This window comes from Lagopus muta, chromosome 18, assembly GCF_023343835.1.
Source record: "Lagopus muta isolate bLagMut1 chromosome 18, bLagMut1 primary, whole genome shotgun sequence".
NCBI classification, from domain to species: domain Eukaryota; kingdom Metazoa; phylum Chordata; class Aves; order Galliformes; family Phasianidae; genus Lagopus; species Lagopus muta.
Genome location: NC_064450.1, coordinates 7,224,904 through 7,248,345, shown reverse-complemented (window position 1 = coordinate 7,248,345; position 23,442 = coordinate 7,224,904). Strand labels below are relative to the sequence as shown.

The following is a 23,442-nucleotide window of genomic DNA, read 5'->3' as shown; positions in this document are numbered from 1 at the left end:
AAAAGGAAAGCTCTTGGAAGGCTTTATTGTGAGCTTCCCAGTCTGGCTTGTGAAAACTGCTGTGGCAGAGTTAAAATCCTTGCATGTGAATTCAGTAAACGAGCTGTGATGACTTGAAGATAAGGAATCAAAACATCCAGCAGAAGTGCACACTTGAGATGTTAGAAATGGTCACCGCTCACACATGCACTCAGGGGCACTGGAGACCACGTTGCTGTGTCTGCTTTGCTCCTCAAGAGAAAGTGGAACAGTTTGATTAATTGCTGAGCACTCGATTTGACAAGCCTGAATTTGATGTAGGCTGCTCTGAGGAGGGCTCTGGTTCAGAGCAACTTCCAACCTGTGCCTTCATACAAAGGGTGAAGTTCAAAGGGCTTGTCTTCCCAGCTACTGGCTGTCACTAGCAAGATGTACGTTTGTTCTGCAGGCAACAAGGGCTGCAGGGCATGGGAGGATAAGGTAGGGACATGTTTGTCAGCATACACAGTAAGTGCATAAACCTAATTTCTCTGTCTGGAGAGTTTAAAACATGACGTAATATGGATCAGTGAGATGACACTGATCAAGGCAAGCTGGCATTGATTAATTTAGGACTTCAGAGGAAGCATAAGACTCTGTGCCTCTCAGTATCTGCTGTCTTTGAATCCAGTGTTCAATGTAAAGGATCCTGTATCTTGCCAGTGTAGAAGATGCTGTGCTGTGTTCCCAGGCCTCTCCCCATTGACAGGTAGCAAGACTTACAGTCAAAATGCTTGCAGCCTTGCTAGGTTTCCATTTCTTTCCCCTATCCAGGATCAGAGGTCTGATGTCTCTGAGCCATGGTAAAGGCTCTGCCCTGTGTTCTCTAGTTCTTGTTGGCCAAAGCCTGGAAGACAGTCAACTTGTGTTAAAGGAAGCTACTTCTTTCTCAGATTCAAAAGGGGAAACAGTAGAGGAAAAAAAGGGTATGTATCTCAACACTGAAACTCCCCCATGCAGACTTGAGATGATGAATGACTGTTTCCACACTGATCATATACCATGCAAATGACATTTGTGGGATGACACCAACCCTGTGTCATTAATGGCCAGCAACTCACATCAGGCTGTTAAGTCAGTCAGCACTTCCACAATTAGTATGTGTGCTCAGCAGCCTGACAGCAGGCTCGACTTTGAGTGCTCTGTGTACCTGCAGTCTTTGGTTGAGAATGCTTTTAAGCTTCTATAGAAAGAAAAGGCAATATCTATAAATGATGCAGGCCTTCTGGGGTTGCCTAGGTGTAATGTTTTGCACTGTTTTCTGTATGAGCTTGATTCTTTTACATTAATCCACATCTAGTCACAGAAGCAGCTACCAATTGATGACCATTTCCCATTGAAGCCTCTCTTTTTCCTGAAGAAAGAGGAAACAAGCAAACAGCAAACCTCCAAAACAACCAGCATTTTCAAAGAGTTAATGTTAGGATTTGCAGGGGAGAAAGCTGAGCAAGCTGAGCAGGCCTTGAGCAGTGGCAGCCTTTTTAGCTCATGTCTGACATTTGCTAAAAAAACCGTCTAGAATTAAGGGAAAAACTTCCTCTTCTTCATGCAGATGACCCAAGCAGACTGTCTTTCACCCTCTCTCCCTTCCCCTCTTACAAAACGTTGAGGAGAAAAGGGGATGTGATTCAGACCAGGCACAGCAAAGCGATGGGCATCAGAGCTGCTGTCTTCAGTGTGACGCAGGAGCTGTGTGCACAGCACTGCTGTGAGCTGACGGGGGGATCCACGCTTGCAACCTGCAGCTGTGAACTTGGCATTTAAGTTACACCTTTAAAAAATACTCTCAGAGCTTCCAGGTTTATCACCTGGGCACCACAAACCTGCCTTCTGCTGCAAAGGGTGCTCTGTCTACGTGACTCTGCAGTACTGAGGGAGAAACACGTTTTTCAGAACGCAGCAGATCCTTTGTTCCAAGTGAAATGTTGCCATTCATTGTGTAATAAATCGGTGCATAATCATCCCTACTATCTTTTATTTGTGGATGCCAGCGAGGCCAGGGAACATCTTTTCAATGGATGAACGTCAGCAGCAAGTCACCCTGTCTGTTTCTTTGTCAAGACAAAGCACTGATTGACACAGATTTCCTCCTTCAGAAAGGAAACCCCATTTTCCTGCAAGAGTAGCATAAACACACGGAGAGTATTTATACATGTGAGATGCAAATCAGTTGTCAAAAGTAGCTCCTCACTAAGACTAGCAAGGTAAAATGTTTTATATTTCCCTTGACAGAAGCAAGGATTGAATGTGAAAGCATCTGGCTGACAGCCGAGCCTTTAGCTGGAGCCAGGCTTTATTTTCTGTGCCCTGTATCGTTTGCTTGCAGCAAGACAAATGTCTGTGATTATACCAAAGCACAGGGGGACGTGCAGCATCACACCTTCGCTTACACCTTTGGCTGCCCTTGCTGTTGGAGCAGCCCTGTGCAGGGCAGCTTTCCTTGGATCAGAGCTACTGCCCAAATTTAAGCAGTGTTTATAGCAGCTAACTGAACGAGGGTCAGCTTCCATCATCAGGGAGAGAAAAACCACTGCAGAGAGCAGTTCTCAGCCTGAAGCTGTGTCTCAGGTTGCTCATGTGAGTCTCTCCTTGGTCGGGCTGCTTTCTCCCAGGCTGTGTCACTTCGCACACCTCGAGTGAAATGAAATCACCTCCAGCCTGCGTGCCGCCTTCCTTACTGACGGACGGGCAGCATGTTGAGATGAGTTCTGCAGAGCGCTCAGACTCCTGGAGAAAAGGTCTGCTCTGTCTTCTCGTGAAGGATCACTTTCTGTGCAGCTCCTCCAGCGGCTCTTTGTGGCTGGGTTTCATCAGTCCAGTTCCACATTCGCTTTTGCAGTGACCACTGCAGAATGGCTCCAGGTCTTGGCAATGGTGTAGGAAATAACCCCACATTTGACAGTTCCTTACAAGCAAAAAGCTGACAAAATCCTCATTTGAATTCCCATTTCCTTAGCTGCAGCTCTTTGGATCACGGATTTCTGTAGTGTGGACTGATTTTTTCTCCATCATTCTGCTTGCATTTCTTGCGGACCTGGATGTCTCCCCATTCCCACGTCTCACTCGGCGCAGGTAAACCCAGCTCTTAATGCAAAGTCTGTCAAACAGGGCAGAGCTGAAATCATCACCACGAGAAACAGCGGATCCATAGCACACATAAATGGTGAGATTGTTTTCTGCTCTCAACCCTGTCCAAAGAACTGCCTGCTGATGTTTGCAAGTACGCTCAGCAGCGTGCCTCCGAGTGCCTGGAAATGATGAGGGCTGGGGGCGTTGCATGCCTCCAAACCGCCCCTGTTTGCTTCAGACAAAATCATCTCAGAGGGGCAGAGCAAGCAGTGCTGTGGTCCAAGCACAGGACTGAAGTGCAGGAGATCTGAGCACTAAATATAGCAGCTGTGCTCAGTCAGCACAGCAGATAACATCCCGCACCGGGACGGAGCTCTAAGTGTGAAATTAAATCCCCATCTTGGCACTGGGAGAGCTGGGATCCTGTCTGTTCTCTGGTTTGTATCTCTCAGATGTCTGGGAGAATGAAAACATCAAGAAACAAACAAACAACAGAACACAGTTTGGAACTGTGGGCTGAATTCTTCCTTTTTCTCAGTGATTTGTATGGGTCCCTTCCACCTCGGGACAGTCCGTGATTCCCTGATCGTGCAGCACGCCTTACTAATGCTTGCAGAAGCCTAAAGGCAGACAGACATCACGGGGCTTCAGACCTGCCTTTTGTTTCTTGTTTTAATGCAAACACCAAAGAAACAGAAGCTGTGGGACCGTGCAGCTCCTGGCAGGGAAACACAGACAACACACCTACAGAACCCAGAATCCAGGAGCTGCGATGCTCCGCACAGGAGAAAGAAACCCATCGATGGGCGCGCTTATCCAGGGCAGCGCAGGAATCACCACCTTCTGCCTTAAGCTCCGCAACCTTAACGCGCTGCCCGGCTCGGAGGCGGAAGGTCGGCGTGCCCGGCTCCGCCCGTGCGGGGAAGGGGCGGAGGGGCGGGCGGGGCCGGGGGCGGCTCCGGGGCGGCGGGGCCTTTTCCGGCCGCGGGGCTCCGTGTCCGTGTGGGTCCCGCGTGGGTGCCGTCCGCAGGTCCGTTCCTCGCCGCACGGACACAGCGATTCTGTTTCGGGTATTCCATCCGCAGCTCTTCGTTTAGTAGCGGTCCTGCACTGGTGCCGATCAGTTGCTGTGTATGCGCGTTAGCGTTTGCTTGGTTGTCTTCATAGCTGTGGAATGAATTGCGTTAATAAAATACGCTCCTCTCTCTCACGCGGACATGTAAAGCGAGTAATTGCGCTCCTGCCGTCAGTGAGTGCTGGAAAACAAATCCCAAGTGCAGTAAGGGCAGCTACTGCACAGCTCGGGGGGGGGGGGGGGGGAGGGGGGATGGTCGTGTTGGGATGTGGGATGGGATGGGATGTGTTGGGATGTGGGATGGGATGTGTTGGGATGTGGGATGGGATGTGTTGGGATATGGGATGGGATGTGTTGGGATATGGGATGGGATGTGTTGGGATGTGGGATGGGATGTGTTGGGATATGGGATGGGATGGGATATGGGATGGGATGGGATATGGGGTGGGATGTGTTGGGATGTGGGATGGGATGTGCTGGGATGTGGGATGGGATGTGTTGGGATATGGGATGGGATATGGGATGGTTGTGTTGAGATGTGGGATGGGATGTGTTGGGATGTGGGATGGGATGTGTTGGGATGTGGGATGGGATGGTCATGTTGAGATGTGCGTAGTCCTGTTGGGGTTCTGTCCCATGCTGAGGGGAGTGATGCTGCTGGTGGCCCAGTTGGGTGTGATGGCAGATAGCCAAGCCCTTGTTGTGTGGCCTTGGTGTGCAGCATTGCAGCCGTCGTTGGTGAACATTTATACTTCTGTGATGGGCAGAGTGCTGCTGCAGGGTTGGTAAAGATGGGAGATATCAACACAACGAGATCTTTGAAGCCTCTATGTTGTGTTACATGTTACAGTACTGCACAGCAGCTGGTCTGTGTATTTTTGTGCCATGAAACAGACTGAAATTCATTACAAATCGCAATAAGTGGGAATATGGCAGCTTTGAGAAAAGCTGTTAAGCGAGTTGATTGGCTTATTCTGCCGCAAGGTAATTAATAATTTGATGTCATTTTAATAACTTCATGCCATTTTGAATTCCTTGTGCAGGTCTGTTCAAGAACTCTGTTTGGAAGATGATAGGAGATGGCTGAAGGAGTACCGTGAAGCCTTTTGCTGTGGTCTGACCGTACAGATCCCAGAACCTATTCCACTTGCAGATACAACGTGTGCTTCTCAAGTAAATGGGCACGCTGTGAGCCTGCAGACTTACTCAGGTACTTAATGCTGTTAGGTGATAAACAGAGGGAACTTGAGATTCTTTGTTGGCCAGTAATCAAGGTGGAGATGTCTGTTAAAAGCCTGTTCCCAGTGCTTTGCGCTGGAGAGAACAGGTGTGAAGACACTTTAAAGGTCAGTCTCTTGCAAGCCCAAATGCCAGTTCCTGTAGCTGATTCTGTAGCTTTGATTCATGGAAGTAGTCCCATTGCAGATGGCAGGGTGATCTGAGAGCAGCAGCCTGGTGCTTGGGGAGCTGGTGGAATTACTCTGTGAAGGCTATACTGTCAGCCACTGTGCATGAGAAATAAACTCCCTCAATAACTGCAGTGGACAGAGAGGTGTTTTGCCTTTTGTTGAGCATAATAATGTGGGATTTATGTTCTTGTCAAGTGTAAGTTGAGAAAACAATTAGGGCAAGTACAGTAATGAAATTTGCTATTTGCCCATATTGGTGTTTTTCTTGTGGTGCAGTTCATTAGGTATTTTGCTGAGCCTATTCCAATATCCATAGGGCCAAGACGACTTTGCCCCCTAGCAGTCAGCAGCAGATTCAAGCATCTACATTTCTTATTGTCCTTTCTGTGAACCAAAAAAAAACCAACAACCCAAACCACCTAGGCTAATTGCCTGGAGGCCCAGGCTGTCCTGCTCAACACTGAGCATTTCCTTAGTAAAAATGACCCTGCTTGTTCACACCTTTTCTCTGTATTTCCACTCGTTTCCTGAAAATAGCCTTGTCATCAATGGTTCTTTATTCGTTTGTTTATCTCAGGGGACAAAAACCAGGAGATGCTTTTTGTGAGGACAGCTGTGCTACACCTCCATCCTGCTGAGTCTTGGAATTTCCTTTGGACAAACTCCTGTGACAGAAGGTACTGTGTTGTCTTACAGCAATGACTTTGTGTGCCTTGAAAACTCAGATGACTTTCAAAACAGAAACAGTCAGCTTCAGTTGAACGTGATGGTCTTTGAGGTCCCTTCCAATGGAATTGTTTTGTTCTATTCTGTTTGCTGTGGAAGTGTGGTGGAAGGTGAGCAGGTTTACTGCTTTTTAATTTGTTTTATGGCTATGCGATAGAAGATGGATGTATTTCCACTTCATTGCTATCTAATCTTCGCAGAAGGAGGGCACACGAGTGGCACTGATTCTGCTGTGGTGCTAACGATTTTAACAGGAATGCTGTGGTGCTAAATTCTGAGTGGAACCGTGCCGCTCAGACACCCTTTCTTCTGCTGAGTGTCATATGCAAATAAAACCAAGAGGGGAGTCCCTAACAAACAGCAGCGTGTTTTTTACATGCTAAAAGCTTCCTGACATGTGAGAGATGAGCTGTAAGTCTGATAGTTTCAGTGACCTGTGCCACGCTCAGAGCGTGGGTTGGCCCGCTGATCACAGCAGGGCTCCCTGGTAAGTGAACTGTGCCAGTCCTAATTACGCTCTTCGGCCCTTCCCTGATAAAGCTATCAAGCGTCAGACTTTGCCAGGCACGTCACGCTCAAACAATCAGATTTGCATGGTGACGGGGTGTGCGGGTAAGGGCAGCAGCAACCCCGCCGTGTCTTCAGCCTTAAAAATAGCGTATGAAGAGCTGAAAGCATCGCTGAGAGCTCGGCCGGAGTGCCGGCTTCCCCCCAACGCCGGGCCCCGCTTTGCCATCCGGGAGCCCCGCGGAGGCGGCCAGCAGGGGGCGCCAGCGGGCTGCGCAGCGCCGCCCGGCCCCGGCTCCGAGCTGCACCCCGGCGGGGGGGGGGGGGGAGCGCGGCGTGCAGCGGGGCTGTGAGCGGAAAGGAGCGGAGGAAGGTGGGGAGGTGTAGAGAGGAAGAGTTTACCTAACGCAGGATGTGAAACTGGGCGGGTTTTTGGACTGTGCCAGTGCCATGGGCACCTGGGGAGCTCAGATAGGTGTCCTCTGTGCTGTGCCCAGCTCGCAGGTGTGAGCTGCGGTGAAAGCTCTCAGGTCTGGGCAGTCCCAGAAGCCAATAGCCAAACTTTTCTTTCTTCTCCTTCAGCAGCCGTGCTGTTGGCACCCTGCTGCAGGGCTCTTTCGCTGGTCACCCACCTGCATCCTGGTGCCATCACCCGCTGCCCTGCTGATCTTGTACAGCAGGGCATGAATGCCAGTATTGCATCTTCAAAACTCTTATCAGCTGTTCCCACGGCCTCCTGAGACGGAGGTGTCAGGAGCAGAGCACCGCTGCCAGGGTTTGCCTCTGCCTGGGAAGTGCCATGGGAATTGGTGGCTGGGAGCACAAGCCCTGCCTGGGAGCTGACGCCTCACTCGTGAGATTTATTTCACCATCAATGTGTACCACTCAGCCTGTTTGAGTGTCCCTGCACGGCGAATTTCACAACCCCTGCGTTAGTTTTTGTTTCAGCTGTTGCTGTAGATACTGTCGCTTCTGTCTCTGCACGGCTACTTGTTTTTCTCATCTTTCTACAGTCTTACTAAAGAACTGAGGGAGCATGTAAGTTTAGGGTTTCAAAAGGAAGCTGCGGTCTGAGACGTGCAAAGAAATGTCAGCGGTAGAGAGTTATACTTGTGGTTAGAAACAAACTGTTTATTTGTTTTGCTAACAAGAAGCAGGTGTTGCCAGGGCACTTGGAGGGAGAGAGGCAGGAGGGTTCTGCTGCACTCAGGGGCTGAAGACCTCCTAGCTAGCATTAACCCCACTTTTATTAAGAGCGTGGAGCAGAATGCAGTGGTGAGAAAACGACTCTGAAGTCTTTGGTTTTACAGCATTCAAGTTAAAATCTTGCAACTTTCTCATTTTGTGTTGTCTGTTTATGGTGAAAGCCTTACTGTCATGGGCAGGGCCCAGCACAGCCATCAAGTCTCCTTCCCCCGAGTCCCTGGAAGTGTTCAAGAAGAGCCACAGGTGGTTACCAGCAGGTTTTGATGTGATGTAGGACTAAAGCATACAGAAAAGGCAGGCAAAAGAAGTGTAGAGTACACACAGAAAAGCTCGGGTATTTAAAGGGTTACTTTCCATCATTTACTACGAACTATTTTAAAATTTACAGCGTGATGAGAATCTACCAGTGCATTAAAAATTCTTCACTGAAAAGCTCATGTTTGTATCATCTCTTGGCTGACACTGGTTGCTAACAGGATGCTGCAGTGTTTGGTCTCTGCTGATGCCGCCTGTATCCAGGAATGTTTGTCTTCATCACTGTTGAACACTTCTTTTATAAATAGGGTCTGGGGTGTGCTGCACTACGCACAGCTGCAAAAGATTCTTGTGCTGTTTAATATCTCATGTACTGTAAGGCTGGTGCTAAGGTTGCAGGAATGAGAGTCCCTGTGCACAAGTGAAACAGTATTTGCAGGTGAAAGGCAGAGTGAACTGCTGGCTGTGGGTGTGGGAGACATCATCTGAGGGCAGTGCTGCCCTGAGAGCCTGTCCTGGGACCAGGCCCTGTCCTTGGCACTGCATTGCAGGTTGAGGGTCAGACGTCTGCCCGTGTGGAGATCAAGAGGAGGCGCCTTGGACTTTAATCCAGGTTATTTACATAGTTTCTGATTTTGATGATTTTTTTTTTTCCTGAAGTGGGTTCACAGATTTAATTGGCGCCTCACGTGAGAGGTTTAATTTCCTGTGTCGGGGTGTTATTTGTAATTAATGTTACCAGGATGTGGTCAGCCTTTCATTTCGCTTCACATCACCTAGGTAGGATATTTCCTCTCTTTCCTGGTAACTTGACTCACTCATCCCTGGGCCCCAGACCAGGCTGGCAGGTGAGAATATTCCCACTGGGCATCATTTTCAGCATTAATTTGTGCACCCTGCTGCACAGATCTACTTTGGTGCTCCCTTCCTGCTCCTACACACTGAGAGCAATTAGTTTCTCTGAAGTGTGTGAATTAGCTGCTATTCTGCCAATGAGAAAGCACACAATAAATTGCATCTCAGTATATAAATAGCATTTTGAAATAGAAACACACATTCTGATATTTATTGTTATTGTTTTTACACAGAAACAAATTAACCCTATAAAAATATACCTTTTATGTTCAGTTATTGCTTTACACACACTGTTAGCTGACCAGTTTGGCTCCTTCTTTTGCACAGCAGACGCCGTTGTCCCCAGAAGTACAACATGCAGGTTGGGCTGCAAGGTCTGGTCCTTAAAGAATACAGTCCAAGAAGCACCTCCAAGTGTACAGGTACATTCCTAATTGCTGCCACTGTCAGATTTCACCAGCAGAGCAGCTTGCAGAATTGGGTCAGAACTACAGGCACATGCATTGGTGACAAAGAAATACTGGCTGGACTTGGTTAGCTGTATCTACCTTTAGAAGAGCCAGCCCTGCTTCCTTCAGATAAACCCCTGATCTTAAACGCATGAAGAAATTCTTGAAAACTCCTGTCTTATTCAAGGCTGTGCAAAATAGATGGAAGAAAAATCATGGAGGTGCGAAGCTAACGCTGTAGATCTGGGAAGGATATGGGCAGCTTCAATGAAAACTTTTGACAAACCAAAGATTGAACGTGGTTTTGTATTTAAATATTGAGGTGATGTGTTTGGGCCAGGACTTCTGCTAATTGTGAAGGGAGTTTGTTTCCAAGTTCTCTTCTGAGAGCTCTCAATTGTGATATTGAAAGAAGCTGTGCAGGGCTCTGACTCCTCACCAGCTGGGGCAGGAGAAAAACAGCCCGTGAATGGGAGAGACTCTGCAGGCTCTGTCTTTCCAGGTACTGTTTTTGTTTTACTCTGGCAGAGCATGGGGACTTGTGCTGAGTCACTGAAGGAGTGCAAGTCTTGCAAGGACCAAGTGGTTCCCCTGCAGGTGGACATGGGGGCAGTTTTGCTGTTGCAGAATTGCTGCAGTCAGAGCTTTTGAGCTCACAGAGGTGTGCAGTGCTCCTGTTGGACCCCGAGGCCAGGAGGACTGAAGTATGGCAGGCAGCTCTGTGCAGGGAGTGCATGGGTTTTGCTTCTGGGTCTTTCTGATGATGCATGGGAGGGGTCTGGGTTTTCCTGGAGGCACAAAACCAGCCTGATCCATCCGCCTGGTGAGACCAGCTGACAGCAGTGATCCAGCCCTGCCTCACGTCACCGATAGTGCAATAGTGCCGTGGGGCTGCTCCTCTGAGTGGCTGCTACTGATAAGCTGTTGTTGATAAAGCCTGGGGTGCATGAGGGAGGGAGATACAAGTGCAGGCAGCATTTTGGTGACTAATGTGTTGTGGTGAGGGCGAGCTCAAAGCCTGAAGGCATGGGCTATTGCAGGAGGAGGGTGAGGGATGTTTCCCAGCAGTCAGGGAGCCTTGCAGTGTTTGGGAAGGGGCAGAGTGCTCAGATCCTAGCAGGGTATGGTCCTCCTGCTCCACATGTGTTGCCAAATGCCAAGTTTCTTGGCATGCACGATGCACAGTTCAGCAAAAGCTGGCTTGTAGCATGCAGCTGCCTTTGTAGAGCAGAGGAGTCCTGCTGTGGGTGCACCCCAACTTCAGCCCAGTCTTTGCTGCTGGATCTTGCCCTGCTCTCCTCTCTGTGCAAACCAAGCAGTCTCTTCCCTTACACCTGCTGCTGGCTTTCTATGAGAACGCAGAGTGCAGCATTTACTGTGCTAGCTCCTGGCTGCCAGTGCTGAGTCGTGAATAACAGTGCCCATGAGAATTGAGGTGTCCCCAAAGCATTGCTGTCTGCAGCCAGGATGTGTGCCCAGGGTGTGCTGACACCAACAGAAAAAGCAGGCATGCGAGGGGAAGGTTTTAAGTGACTTTGCACAAATGTTGTGTCTGGAAGTGACTGAAACTCAAACTGGCCTCAGCAGTGGATTTGTCCAAGGGACAGTGTCAGAAATGGATCAGAGGTGACTGAAATGTCTGTGTATTCTTCAGGTGACCTGGGCACCCATCCCGGTGTTACTTAGTCATCAATTTACAGTAACCCCACCTCAGGAAACCTTCCCCCATTGCACACAATGGGGATAAGCAGGGGCTGTGCTGGGGTTGGGGCACCTGCTCAGTGCCCAGGGCAGAGCTGGAGAGTGCTTTGCTCCAGCAGCAGCATTGCATGGGGAGCAATGAGAACCAAAACCCCTCTCCCTGCTGGGGTTGGTTCCCTGTGCCCAACTCCCACAGCCCTTAGACAAACCATGGCTGTAATTTCTCTGGTTATTCCAGGTCTTTGGATCATTCTGCAGCAGATCATCTCCATGTTGGTGAGCCCTCACCTGGAGCACTGCATCCAAATGTGGAGTCCTCAGCACAGGAGAGACATCAGTGGCCAAATGCAAAGCAGCCTTGCTGTGCAGGTTGTGGTAACTTCACGTGCCCTCTGCTAACTTGTTGTGGTGCTCAAAGCAAAGGGCTGTGGTGAGGGGTGCCAGGCTCTGGCACGAGCTCCCAGCAATGCTCACAGTGCCCAAGGGCTGGGCAGCCCGCAGCAAGCAGCCAGCAGCAGCTGAAGGAGAAAAAAGCCATTCACAGCATTAGTGAAAGCTTTGACAAAAAGGAAGCAGGGGGAACTATTGTCTTGTTGGCCTTCTTCTCATAATGTCTGCGTGTAATAAGTCTTTTGGTTACGCTTGTGGCTTCTGTGACAAAGCAGTGATTTAGGGGGCTGTCTTTACAGAGGCAGAGCTTCTCACACAGGCCAAAATGCTGGTGAGTAATATTTTACCACAAATTGTCGTAACTGGGGCTTGACAACTGCTGTAGGAAAGAGGGTGGGGGGTTGTATTTGATTTATTGCATGACTTGCTGCAATTTGCAGGGGGAAAAAAAAAAGCTTTATGCTAGCGTAGGCTATGGGTTTGCACATCTTGCAAATAAAAGTCTGTGTGAGTGCAGTGGGGAGGGAAAAACTCTGTATATCTCTGCCAGGAACCCCGGAGTTTGCCTCGACCCATAGGAGGTACATAAACTTCAGCTGACAACAGGGTTCTTTAACTGAGAGCATCTTTGGATGCCTCCTGCAGCAGCACTGCACTAAAGGGAACCGTTCCCTCTCCAGCCCAGAGTCCCCAGGCCCCTGTGGGTCTGTGCTCACAGAGCTGATGGGCAGCGGGCAGATTTCTGTGCAAAGCATCTCTGGCCAAAGGGAAACACGTGCTTTTGGTGTGGTGTTCCAGTGCAAAGGAGGGGTTCTGCCTTTTGGTGTTACCCACTGGTCACCAAGTAGAAAGTAATTCCTCTGCAAACAGCGCTTTTCTCTTTGTTGCTCTTTAAACAAAGCCAGCAGTTACTTGAGCCTCTCTAAAACTGAACTCTAAGGCATCTTCAGGGTGAGCTCTAAGGAGGGAGAAGGATTGCTTTTTGTGCTTGCATCAGTGTGAAAATTCAGGTCATGTTTACTATGGGCAGCTGGAAAACAATGATCTCACATGCTAACAACTAACATCTGAAGGGAATCATTAAAACACTTGTGTTGTTTTGTAAGCACCTACTTCACTTTTTTTTTTTTCCTCCCCAAACCAGTTTAGCTGTTTTTAAAGGCATTTTTCCCTCTGAGTACCTGATGTTAGCTCATCTAAAGCAAGGCCAACAGGTTGCTGTTCCTCTTAGTTTTCAATGGGGGAAAAAAAAGAAAGGGGCTTTCTTTTTAAAGACCTCTATTCCCCCAGATAAGGAACAAGACAGCTTTCTGCTTTAGGATGGACAGACACCTATGGCTGGCATTTTTTGCCCTCTGCAAGCTGCCCTTGTGTAATTTCCTGTGCTTACATCTGGTTGGCATTGCCCTCGTTGGCGAGATGACTACAGAGCTTATACAATCCCTTCTGAAGGGAGTGTGGAGGCTTGCAGAAGGGAGCTCTTCTCTCCCACGCTGTCCTCCTATTTACTGGTTCAAATTGGATATACAGTTACTGAGCAGAAGTGTTTTTACTCTATTTTATTCTGGTATTAATGCCTTCAGACCAGGATAACAGAGGAGGTCATGGGCCATTAATTTAAACCAGGTGGGAAGAATTACTCAAAATTGTGTGGTGGGAGACGTGTGATAGTGTTACAGCTTTATGTGCTCTTATACCTAAGAGCAGCCTTTGTAAAGCTCTTCTGTTGTTCTTTTGTGGAAGTTGTTGCAAATAATGTTTGTTCACTGCTGTAAACGAGCCAGAGTCAGATCTGGAGACTGATGATCTTCCTGGCACTCTGGTATTTGTGCCGTCTGCTCTGCTTGCACATATTATCATCTCTGCTCTAGAACTTTTGCAACCGGAATGAAAGCAAATTGCAATTAGTGTGTATCAGTGGTGTGATGAGTCTTTCAGCAAGTAGTTAATTTGCAAATTGAATATATGCACTCATATTGGAAATGATGCAGCATGGCTGTAGTGCTCTTTGCAGGGGTTGGCGGTTCTGGGAGCTACAGACTAAGCGAGGGAGGACATAATCTCAACTGGTATAAAGAGAAGTGAGGTTTGAGGGGGAGAAAATTGTCACTTAGTGCAACCACCCTGGAGTTTTTTAGCTTGGTTTCTGATACACAAGCTGTCCAGCCTGGCAAGTAGAAAGCATTCTGCAATTGAGAGAGATGATATAATAATGACATGATTGCCTGCTTCTTGAAGACATGCAGATCACCTCTCTGAGTAGCACCAATTCAATTCCCACTCACACCCAGCAGCAGCAGCAGGAGCGGCTGCTTACAATCAGGCCTGTGCTATAAGGGTTGACAAGAGTACCCTTGAGGTCAGCACTAAGCTACCAGCTTCCAGGCAGCTCATATAGAACGTGGGATTGCCCAAGCTGCAGGGCAGACACACTGCTTCAGCCCCAGGAACGATGTGCAGCAGCACAGCCCTCCTGGTAGGGGAAGCAGCAGCAGCCCTGGGGGGAGAGGGAGGTTCAAAATGAATTCAAAATGAAAAAAAAAAAAAAGGTTAAAAAAAAACCAAACAAGTTTATTGCAAAAACTCAGTGTTTAGAGTATTTCCAGAGACCAGTAGATACATTACAAACAAATCAGTAAATCCTGCTTTGAGCTCGTTGGCACCTGCCGGGCCGGCACAGCCGTGCTGCCCTGCTGGAGCCGGGACAGAAACGTGCTGTGAGGTCAGTGACAAATGTAGGATTTGAGCTGTATTGGAAACGGTTGTAAAAAAACAAACAAACAATAATAATAATAATACAGTAGAACCTCGTAAATCTGCAGAACGGAGAGCTTCCACACACACACACAGAACCTGGAGGCCTTATTCCACTTTCAAGCAGAGTTGTAATAGCAAAGTGCTGTAGTGAGGTCTCGTATTACAAAGACTTCAATAACCTTACAATTATAGGCTACAGAACATTTACCAACGTGCTTGAAGTATCATAAATTAACAATAAATAAAAGCACATCGAAACGCGACACATTTGATCATTGACTCACTGACTCACAATGCATGAGTCCTCTGTGAGGGGTCTTCCAGTCCTTGGCGTGAGGTTCTGCTGGGGATGATAAAGTGCTGAGGCACAGAAAGGACACGAGATGCAGCGTGGACGTGACAGCTGCCAGGCAATGGCAATGGGCTGCTGCAGCCAACTGGTTGCACGAGTGCCTGTCTCATTTTTGGACATCTAAGACAAAAAAAACAAATCAAGCACCTTCCCAAAGAGGAGTTTAACAGATTGTCCCACATATCTATGGCTGGTAGAACGCACAGACGTGTCAGTGTAGCAGTTAATGCATGATGCCACTTCCACTTAAATGCACAGAAATGCTTTTTTTTTCCAAAGCATCGAACCAAAGCAGACTTGTTTTATTGATCCCCCTGAGTTGCCTAGAGGCATTAAGATGCATATAGGTGGGGTAAGCAAGGTTGTGTCACCGTGAGCAGGAGCCTCTCCCCCTAAGACTACATGAACAGCCACTACTTTGTCTTGCACTCCCTTTCACAGATTCAATGCACACGGGCTCCAGTTCGTTTCTCCCTGAAGGCAGCAGCAAAGAAGCCTCTCACTGAGTGTGGGAGGAAGGGGCGCTGCTGGCACCAACCTGCCTTTGCTCAGTGATGTGGCACAGAGCTCTGTGCCCCTATTTTGGGGTACATTCAGACATGGTTGAAGACATGCTGGGCCGGATCTTCCCTGCGCAGCGATCTGATCGTGGCAGCGCAGCCAGATCTGCTGCCAGCAGCTGAGGCCTTACAGAAAGAGATGCTGAATCTGTAGTTTATTATTATTATCCATCGTCATCTTTTAAATAATTGGGCTACCTAAGAGCTACCTATTAAAAACAACTACGCTGTAAAATTAAGTTTCCTAATGATTTCACAAGCGAGCAATACAATATAGGTATTGAAGAGACTAACGTAAAGACAGCTTCCCACTATGCAGAAGATAATTTTTCCTCTCCAGTTATTTAAAATAATGTCCTTTAACTATCAGAATAAATTAATAAATAGTTAAATTATAAACAGAAAACGAATAGAAAATAGTTAAGAAAAATCAATCAGGAGAAGAAAAATGACCTTATTGTGATACATGTGCAGTAATAACTGGCCATAAAGACATATGGAACCTCCAATTTCCCAGCATTTGTGACATTCAAGTTAATTAGAAGAATAATTGCAATGTTTTAAGCCGCTATCCAGCCTGGCCTCCTCAAATCTGAAACATCAGTCCATATTCTTCCGCAAGAAAATGCAGTTGGCTACTGGTATTGCATGAAATACTCTTCTCTCGTTAGTGTAATTGGTTTCTGGACTGCACAGGGCTTGCAGCATGGGATGGAGACAGTCAGACTGCTCCGCTGGCTTGAGCTGCATGGGCTGGTTCTGCTCTTCAGTTTTTCACATGGAATCGGTCAAGACTTCAGCTACAGGTGGTACTGGAAAGCAGGAGTGTGCATCACATCTTCATGCTAGGCAGGAGCTGCTCTTTTGTGGCTTTCTATGGAGCTTTCAGTTGGTTTTAAAAAAAGTTTTTTCTAAGAATAAAAAAAAAAAAAGTTGTTGATAGCAACTGTTCTGTTCACATTTAAAATTTCACATTCCTTTCAGAATGCAGTTTTAAAATGTGGAGCAGAGTTGACATTTTCCGTAGTCTTACACCAAGGATGCTTGGTAGAGGAGTGGTTTTTAAGCCACGCTGTCAGAGCCTTTTCCTGAATGATCTGCCTTTCCAATGTCCATGTCTATGAAGTCCTCTGGTGAGTCCTGTGTGCCTTCCACCACGCTTCCCTCTGCGCCCGGTGCCTGCTGGTGGCACATCCCAACCTTGCACGGTCTCACCAAGGACAGAAACACAGCACCCATGACCGTGCCAGCAGCACAGGAGTAGAAGGCTGAGCTGTAGTTTTGTGTTCTGTCCACTATGACACCTACAGAAAATAAGTCAGTTAGCCACAGCCTGCCCCCCCCCCCCCCACACTCTTGCCCATCCCTCCCATAGCGCTTCTAATCCAGGTACAGCAGCATCATAATTTGCAAGGAAAGGACGCTTAATGACAAATAGATGTTACTTTAAAATTAGCAGTAAAAACGTGTTCTGCAAGTCACTGCTAGGCAAGTCAGAGCATTAGTCACTGCAGTCACTCTAGGACTGCAATACTTTAGGCATCTCTGTCTTATGAGAGAGTCTGTCTTTCGGCTGAGTATGGTAAAAACATGGACAGGGCAAGTCGTGTGCTTCTACCATTCAGTACAGCCTGAAGCGATGCTGGCAGTAGGTGCCTGACAGGATCAGGGTTGCACTGCAGTATTTTTCTCTGCTCTGAGGTTCCTTGGTGGAAACTGCCTCATCTGTGGGACTCTGCAGAGCTGCATTGCAGCAGCCTTCTGGCTCCGAGTCTCCTCGTGCTAGCTGCAGGTCTTTAGGGCAGTTCTATGATTAGGGCTGGCAGAAAGCTTTCTAGATGAGCCAGCACCAATATCTGTCAAACACACACAAAAAAAACCACCCCACAATGAAAGTGTTACCTGCAAGGGGTGGCCCAGCCAACCCAGAGAAGCTCTGAATGAAGACATAGACTCCAGCTGCAGAAGACATTCTTGCAATGCCAACCACGTCGTCTTCTGCCAGCAGTGGGATGTGTGTGCCCGCTACTGTTCCGAGCATGAACCCAAAAAATATGCTACATGTCATCAACCCCCAGAATTCAGAGGCAAAAGGGAAGGCAAACAGTGCTACGGACAGCAGGACGACACAGATGAGTTCGATGTGGATCTTGCGGATAGGCTCTTTGTTGAGCACCCAGCCAGCTGAAATTCTGCCCAAGACCTCTGCAATCGCCATTGCAGACAGTATGTATGCAGAATGGTCTTTGCTGATGCCAAGGCTGCGGCTCAGGGGAATGACATACAGGGAGGGAGCGAAGAATCCCAGGGTAGCAAACAGGCCAAAGAATGCATAACAGATAAAGCTATAGTCTCTCATCACAGAGAAGTCCAGTAGTTTGGTTTTTGGTTCTGTAGGGGTGCTGTTATTTTCAACAATTATCTGTACATGGTCCTTTGGTTCGTCACTTTTCGGCTCTGCTTTGGTGTTTCCAGGCACATTTTTGGGTGAGGTAGTTATTTCTACTCCTGAGTCAATGGACTCTATTGAGGTGCGTGTTTGCTCATTTTCAAGCATGTACTTTGTCTCTGCAGGCTCTTCTGGAGGCTGCGCCTTCACTGCTTCTTCTTCTTGCTCTCTGATTATCATGGGTCGCAGCAGCGATCCACAGATGACAATGCTCAGCTGCAGTGCCCCAACGAAAAGGAGGCTGTATCTCCAGCCAATCTGCTCCTTCAGATGAGTGTTTACTGAGGAAAGAAAGCAGAAAAAGAGAGCATCATTAGAAATCCCTGCAGTTGCACCAAGCAGCTATTTGAATTTACAGCTAAGGAAGGCTCTGAGCAACCTGACTGAGCTGTAGACGTCCCTGGTCATTGCAGGGGAGTTGGACTAGATGACTTTTAAGGGTCCCTTCCAACTCCAAACACCTTCTGGGCTGTCACTGGGCTGAGGCTATCTTCTGAGGTCCCAGCTAGCCGGGGATGCGCAAGGACAGAGGTGGTGCTATTTTTAGTGAATGAAAGTGAACTCAACATTTGAGTTTCCTCTTACAGCTGACCCCACCCTGAAACCAGCTACCAGAGGAAGCCTGTTAGCCTCGCTCTAAGGTGCATGTAACTGCTTAATTGCAAGCCTTCATCTGCAATCAGCTAAGCTTTGTGATGGGTATTAGCTGGAAGCAAGCATGCACATCAGAAACCCGTCAGAAGTGGGGGGGGAAATGACTTCTGAAGCTGTGACACGCTGGTGGGGAGCAGGTGGTGATGGGGACGTGTCACTTTCCTGTGCTTAGGACTGCTCCTAAAGGTTAGTGGGCTTGTGATTCGTACTGCCTTATGTTTTAAATAGCTGAAGTTTCTCGGTCTTATTTTTAGCCTGCGAGATCTATATAGGGAAGCAGCAGGTTGTGTATCAGTGTAGCATGTCCTGTTCTGCCTGGTGATGCTGGGTGAGCTCAGCCCTTTTCCCAGCCCTTGCCAGCACCTGGCTGTGCCTCTTCCCCTCTCCCTGCTGTGGCCTAAGACAGCTGCGAGCTCCCCGCTGTGTCCCCTGTGCTGGGGACGTGGGTATCCTGCAGCACAGCTCCTTGGGACAGGAAAGGGTGTCAGACACGGTTCTCAGCTCTGCAGGATTACTTGCAACCCTGCCTGCAGGACATGAGTACATGAGAACCACCCATGGGCTGCAGCAGCTCATGGGGAGGCCAGCATGCACCGTTTTGTTAGGAGAAAGATCAGAGTAGTGCTGTGCTTTAGGCATGCATGAATTGGTGGTGTTCCGACACTGTACCTGGTGCAAAGAGGAAGACAGCAAAACATTCCCCTGTAGATGCCACTGCTGTGACCAGCGAACGTCTTTTGTCAAAATACTGTGATAAAATGGTGACAGTCGGGAGGAAAGAGAGGCAGTACCCGAGGCCTGTGAATAAATGCCAAAAATTGCCATAACAACAAGTAAGGGAGGGGGAAACACCGATGCGAGAACACGTTAAATCAGCTTTCCCCATGGCGAGATTACACAGTATCATTTCGGCCAACTCAGCAAGTCACCCTGGAAAAAAAATCATTGGGGAAACCAGAATGTTATTTTTTTTAAATTGGAAGAGAGAAAAATAACAAAAGCAAAACCCAAGAAAAAACAAAACGCCCAAAACCCCAAACCTGTTCCCAAACAGCCAGCAGCGTCACTTGGAGGACCCCATCTGCTCAAGGACTCAGCCTGTAGCAGTCGCTCCCGTAAGCGAGGCAAGCTCACTGACAGCAGATGTGAGCAGGACACCCAGGCCAGATGGGAACAAGGGAAAAATAACAGGGAGAAAAAGGAGAAGAGAGAACGTGATCCCACGAAGGGCGTTCCTCTGAGCCCAGCAGTCACAGCTCCTGCCCGAGCGTGGCAGCGTTCCCCAGCACAGCTCGCTGGAAGCAGCGGGAGCAAGCCAAGCGTATGGCAGATCTGAGAAGAGGGGAACTCACCAGAAATGATGCCGATGGTGATGTACATGTGAACGACACTGTGGGCAAAGGAGGCTGTGATCATGCCCGTGCTGACCAGCACCCCTCCAGCCATCACGACGAAGCGGTGACCGAAGCGGTTGCTGAGCACCGTCGACAGAGGAGCTGGATGGGAAGAGAGCTGCGGTCAGCACAGGTCAGCAACAACACAACCAGCAGCTCCACCACCAGCCACCTCCTGCAGGTACCCCCATCCCCTCCATGTAACACCTCCCCATCTGCTCGTATAGCGGAGCATCGCTCCTGCAGCAGCACGCAGCTCGTGGCAGTGGGATAAGAACCAGCATGGGTGGACAGCCTGGAACAAACCAGCAGGAGCAAATGGGTTTTGGTGAAGCTCGGGTTATATTTTGATCTTTTTCCACCACTGAGTCAGGTTTTGGTGTTCTGTTGTCAGTTTCGTCTCCTTTGAGAGCTGAGCAGCTGGGCCAAGGGCCACGTCCTTGTACCACGCAGGAGCTGTAGCTCAGGGAGACCAGGGGGCTGGGACAGCCATTTGGTTGTGTCTCAGAAAACAGCCACAAAGCCTGGAGGCTGCAATTTAACATGGAGCCATTGGGACACAAGTCCCTGATCTCTGGCCTCCACGTGCTGAGTCAGCAGCAGAACTGTACCTTCTGGCTCTTGCCCTTTACTCTTACCTGTGAAGGTCTGCACAAACACACAGATGGATATTATCCACGATATCCTGCTGTTGGTTTCATCAAAGCTTTCCATCAGGTCGTTGAAGAAAACTCCAAATGATTTTATAACGCCATATGTAAGAGCTTCCACAAAGAAGAAAGCCACAGCAATTGCCCAGCCCCATCCTCCGTCAGGCACTTTAGTATAAACATTTGGAGTGGTGCACGGCATTTTTACAGCTTTGACAGTCATTTTTGATCTGGAAAAGAGGAGAGAACAAACCATGCATCAGCTCGAGATGAGTTTTGCTTACCAAGGCACAGCTGAGCAGCTGGCCGGGGCTGCTAGGCAGTCCCCGTGCTGCTGAGGAATTAAATCCAGGAGTTGGGCTGAAGTCCCTCCCCCGACAGTCCCAGAGGGACCATTTCTACCCGCGCCCTTTGAACCAAGGACCAGAAACTCTCCGCTCAGCACCGGGTTGAGCCGTTCCCATCAGCAAAACCCAGCGATCAGCTGCGTTCCAGCACAGCGGGATGGATGCAGTTCGTGAAAGATCCACCGCGGCACCCAGAGGGCTGTCGGGGCTGCACGGCTTCCCGACGGCGCCCGACCTCCCCATCCGCAGCCCTTCGCTGGGCAGTGACGGCCCGCGGCCGCCCGCACCTCGGGGTGCCTCTCGTTCCCCGCAGCGTCGATCAATGACACCGGCACACCGCAGCAAGCCGCTGCTCCTTAAAGCCCTCAAACGTCACATCGAGCGGCTGTCGGCATTCGGCAGCTCCTCGGGAGCACACCTGTACCCCAAAAGCACCGCTGCGCTGCTTTTCAGCACGGCCAGCCCGGCGGCCCAGGCTCAGCTCTGCATCGCAACACCTACGCTGCCCGTAGGGACGCGGTCCCGGCGCTGCCTGCAGCCGTCACCCAAGAGGGGCCACCGGTGCACGGCACCCCCCCCCCCCCCCCGCCCCCCACTCATTTCCCTCCTCCATTTTACGCTCGGTTGAACCCTGGGCGGCTCCGGCAGCGCTTCCCCATCCCACCGGGGAACTTCTCACCTGGCAGCGAGGCACCCAGCCGTGACAGTGGGTGCCCCGTGGGACCCTCCCCCATCCTTTCCCCCCCCCAGCACCAACCACCACACTCTGCGGCACCGCCAGGTGGGTCACGGCCGGTGTAGCAGGGGGGGAGATTTGCCACCAGCATCCTTTCGAGTTAGAAGGGATAGGGGGAAAAAGGTGGGGGGGGGGGGGGCGCGATGGGGGAAAAGCACGACCACCGCCGTGCGGTGCCCGAAGTTTGTGGGAAGTGCGCGATCCCTCCCGATGGGCCGGCGTTAGATGCCTGTGTCATGGCACGAGGATGGGAAGGAAGCACGCTATTAAAGAGAAGGAAAAAAAAAAAAAAAAAAAAAAAAAAAAGGAAAAAACAAACAAAAAAAACAACCGTAACGTGCATAAGGTGCGTTTAAAAATTAGAAGAAATTAAGGTGAACCGTGAAGGGGAATAAAAAAAAATTAAAGATGCCGGAGCAGAGGGACGCAGCGTGCCCCCCCTTCCCTGCATCACTTTCCGAACATTTCAGACCTGGTTTCTGCAGCGCCGGGGCCGCCGGCTAAAAATAAAGGGATGCGGAAAAGGAGGAAAGGAGGAGGGAGAGGGGGGTGGGGGGAAAGGAAGAAAAATATGGATATATCTATATTAAAAATTATATAATAATAATTTTAAAAAGCCAACCGAGCCCCCCTCTCCCCGAGCCCGGGAGCCACTCACCGGGCGGCGCTGGGTGCTGCGGCGGGGCGAGGAGCGGGGCTACGAGCTGCCCATGCCGGCAGACCCTCGGCGGGGCGGCGACAGGAGGTGCCGAGGTGCCCCGCTGCCCGGCGGCCGCTCGCTGCTCCCGCTGCCCGCGGCGGCGGCTGCTCTGCGCTCGCTCCCAGCCCCTTATATACCGGCTGGAGCCGGTCTCCGCCGGCGGCTCCGCAGCGCCATGTGCGCGCCGGGCCCGGCTCGCCCCAGCGGCGGCGCCGGTACCGCGTGTGCCGCGGAGGGGCGGTGCTGGGAGCGCGCCTCGATGGGGGGGTGCGGAGGGGTGGGGGGAGAGTTGTACGGCCGGGCGGCCCAGCACCTGCTGGCAGAGGACTGTGCCCAGCCCGGCTAATAGCGGCTCGCTGACCCTCGTGCTGCGGGTTCTCCAGCCTTGAGGCTGTTTATGGGCGGCCCCCGACCCTGCTGCTGGGTCTGCAGCCTTGCTTGCCGTCGGGTCTGTAGCCCTGGTACGTGGGGTTCTGCAGCCCTGATGCTGCGGGGTGGTCCCGGCTCTGGGAGTGGAGGGTCCTTGTCTCTTTTTTTGGGGGGGGGCGTCCCAGCCCTGCTGCTGGGTTTCCAGCCCAGTTACTGTGGGGATCCTCAGCCTTGCTGCTGGGGGTTCCCAGCCTTGGTACTGGGAGAGACACCAGCCCAGTTGGGTCCATAGTTCTGGTACTGGAGGGTCTGTGACCCTCTTACTGGAGGGGTCCCTGGCCCTATTGCAGGGAAGGTCTGGAGCCCAGGTGCTGGGCGATTCCCAGCCTTGTTACTCTGGGATCTCCAGCTCTATTACTGGGGGCTCCCTGACCCGCTTACCAGGAGATCCCCAGCCCTACTGCTGGATCTGCAGCCATGCTACTGGGAGTCTCCACACCTGGTGCTGGAGGGTCCCTGACCAGGAGAGTCTCCAGGCGTGCTTCTGGAGTCTCCAGCCAATTGCTAATTGGGGCTGGGGTGGTGTGTCCCAGCCGTGGTACTGGATCATCTCTGGTCCGGTTACTGGGGACTCAGCACAAAATGTGATAAAAAGGGTAGAGGGGAGCAGGCAGTGCCTTCGGGGAGCAGTGTTAAGCATTACCAGGAGAAGGTCTGGGTTTACTCCGTCACTTCTGCCCGCTGGGGACTTGCAGAACCTGGCGCTAGGTTTGCACTAGGAAGCTAAATGTCCCTTTGTTTGCAGAGTGGTGGG

At 50.1% G+C, this 23,442-nt stretch overlaps 2 protein-coding genes across 8 annotated transcripts in view; one reads left to right on the top strand and one right to left on the bottom strand.

The window, feature by feature from the left end:
• Positions 1 to 4,046: 4,046 nt before the first annotated feature.
• The window catches only part of ARSG (arylsulfatase G), a 39,445-nt gene continuing 20,049 nt past the window's right edge, over positions 4,047 to 23,442 (top strand). For 2 of the 7 annotated variants that reach the window (XM_048964928.1, XM_048964929.1), the window contains exons 1-3: positions 4,060 to 4,336; positions 5,206 to 5,372; positions 6,149 to 6,248. The gene's annotated coding sequence lies outside the window, so the exon portion shown is untranslated. Of the gene's footprint in view, positions 4,367 to 5,205; positions 5,373 to 6,148; positions 6,249 to 23,442 lie in introns of all 7 variants that reach the window. The other 5 variants (XM_048964933.1, XM_048964935.1, XM_048964934.1 and 2 more) reach the window with 5 other exon arrangements.
• On the bottom strand, positions 15,369 to 22,422 carry SLC16A6 (solute carrier family 16 member 6). Its single transcript, XM_048964937.1, has 6 exons — positions 22,218 to 22,422; positions 20,465 to 20,706; positions 19,785 to 19,928; positions 19,102 to 19,230; positions 17,232 to 18,059; positions 15,369 to 16,633 (listed from the first exon to the last, which is right to left on the bottom strand). The coding sequence occupies exons 2-6, from the start codon at positions 20,697 to 20,699 to the stop codon at positions 16,392 to 16,394; spliced, it is 1,578 nt and encodes a 525-aa protein (XP_048820894.1). The 5' UTR covers positions 20,700 to 20,706; positions 22,218 to 22,422; the 3' UTR covers positions 15,369 to 16,391.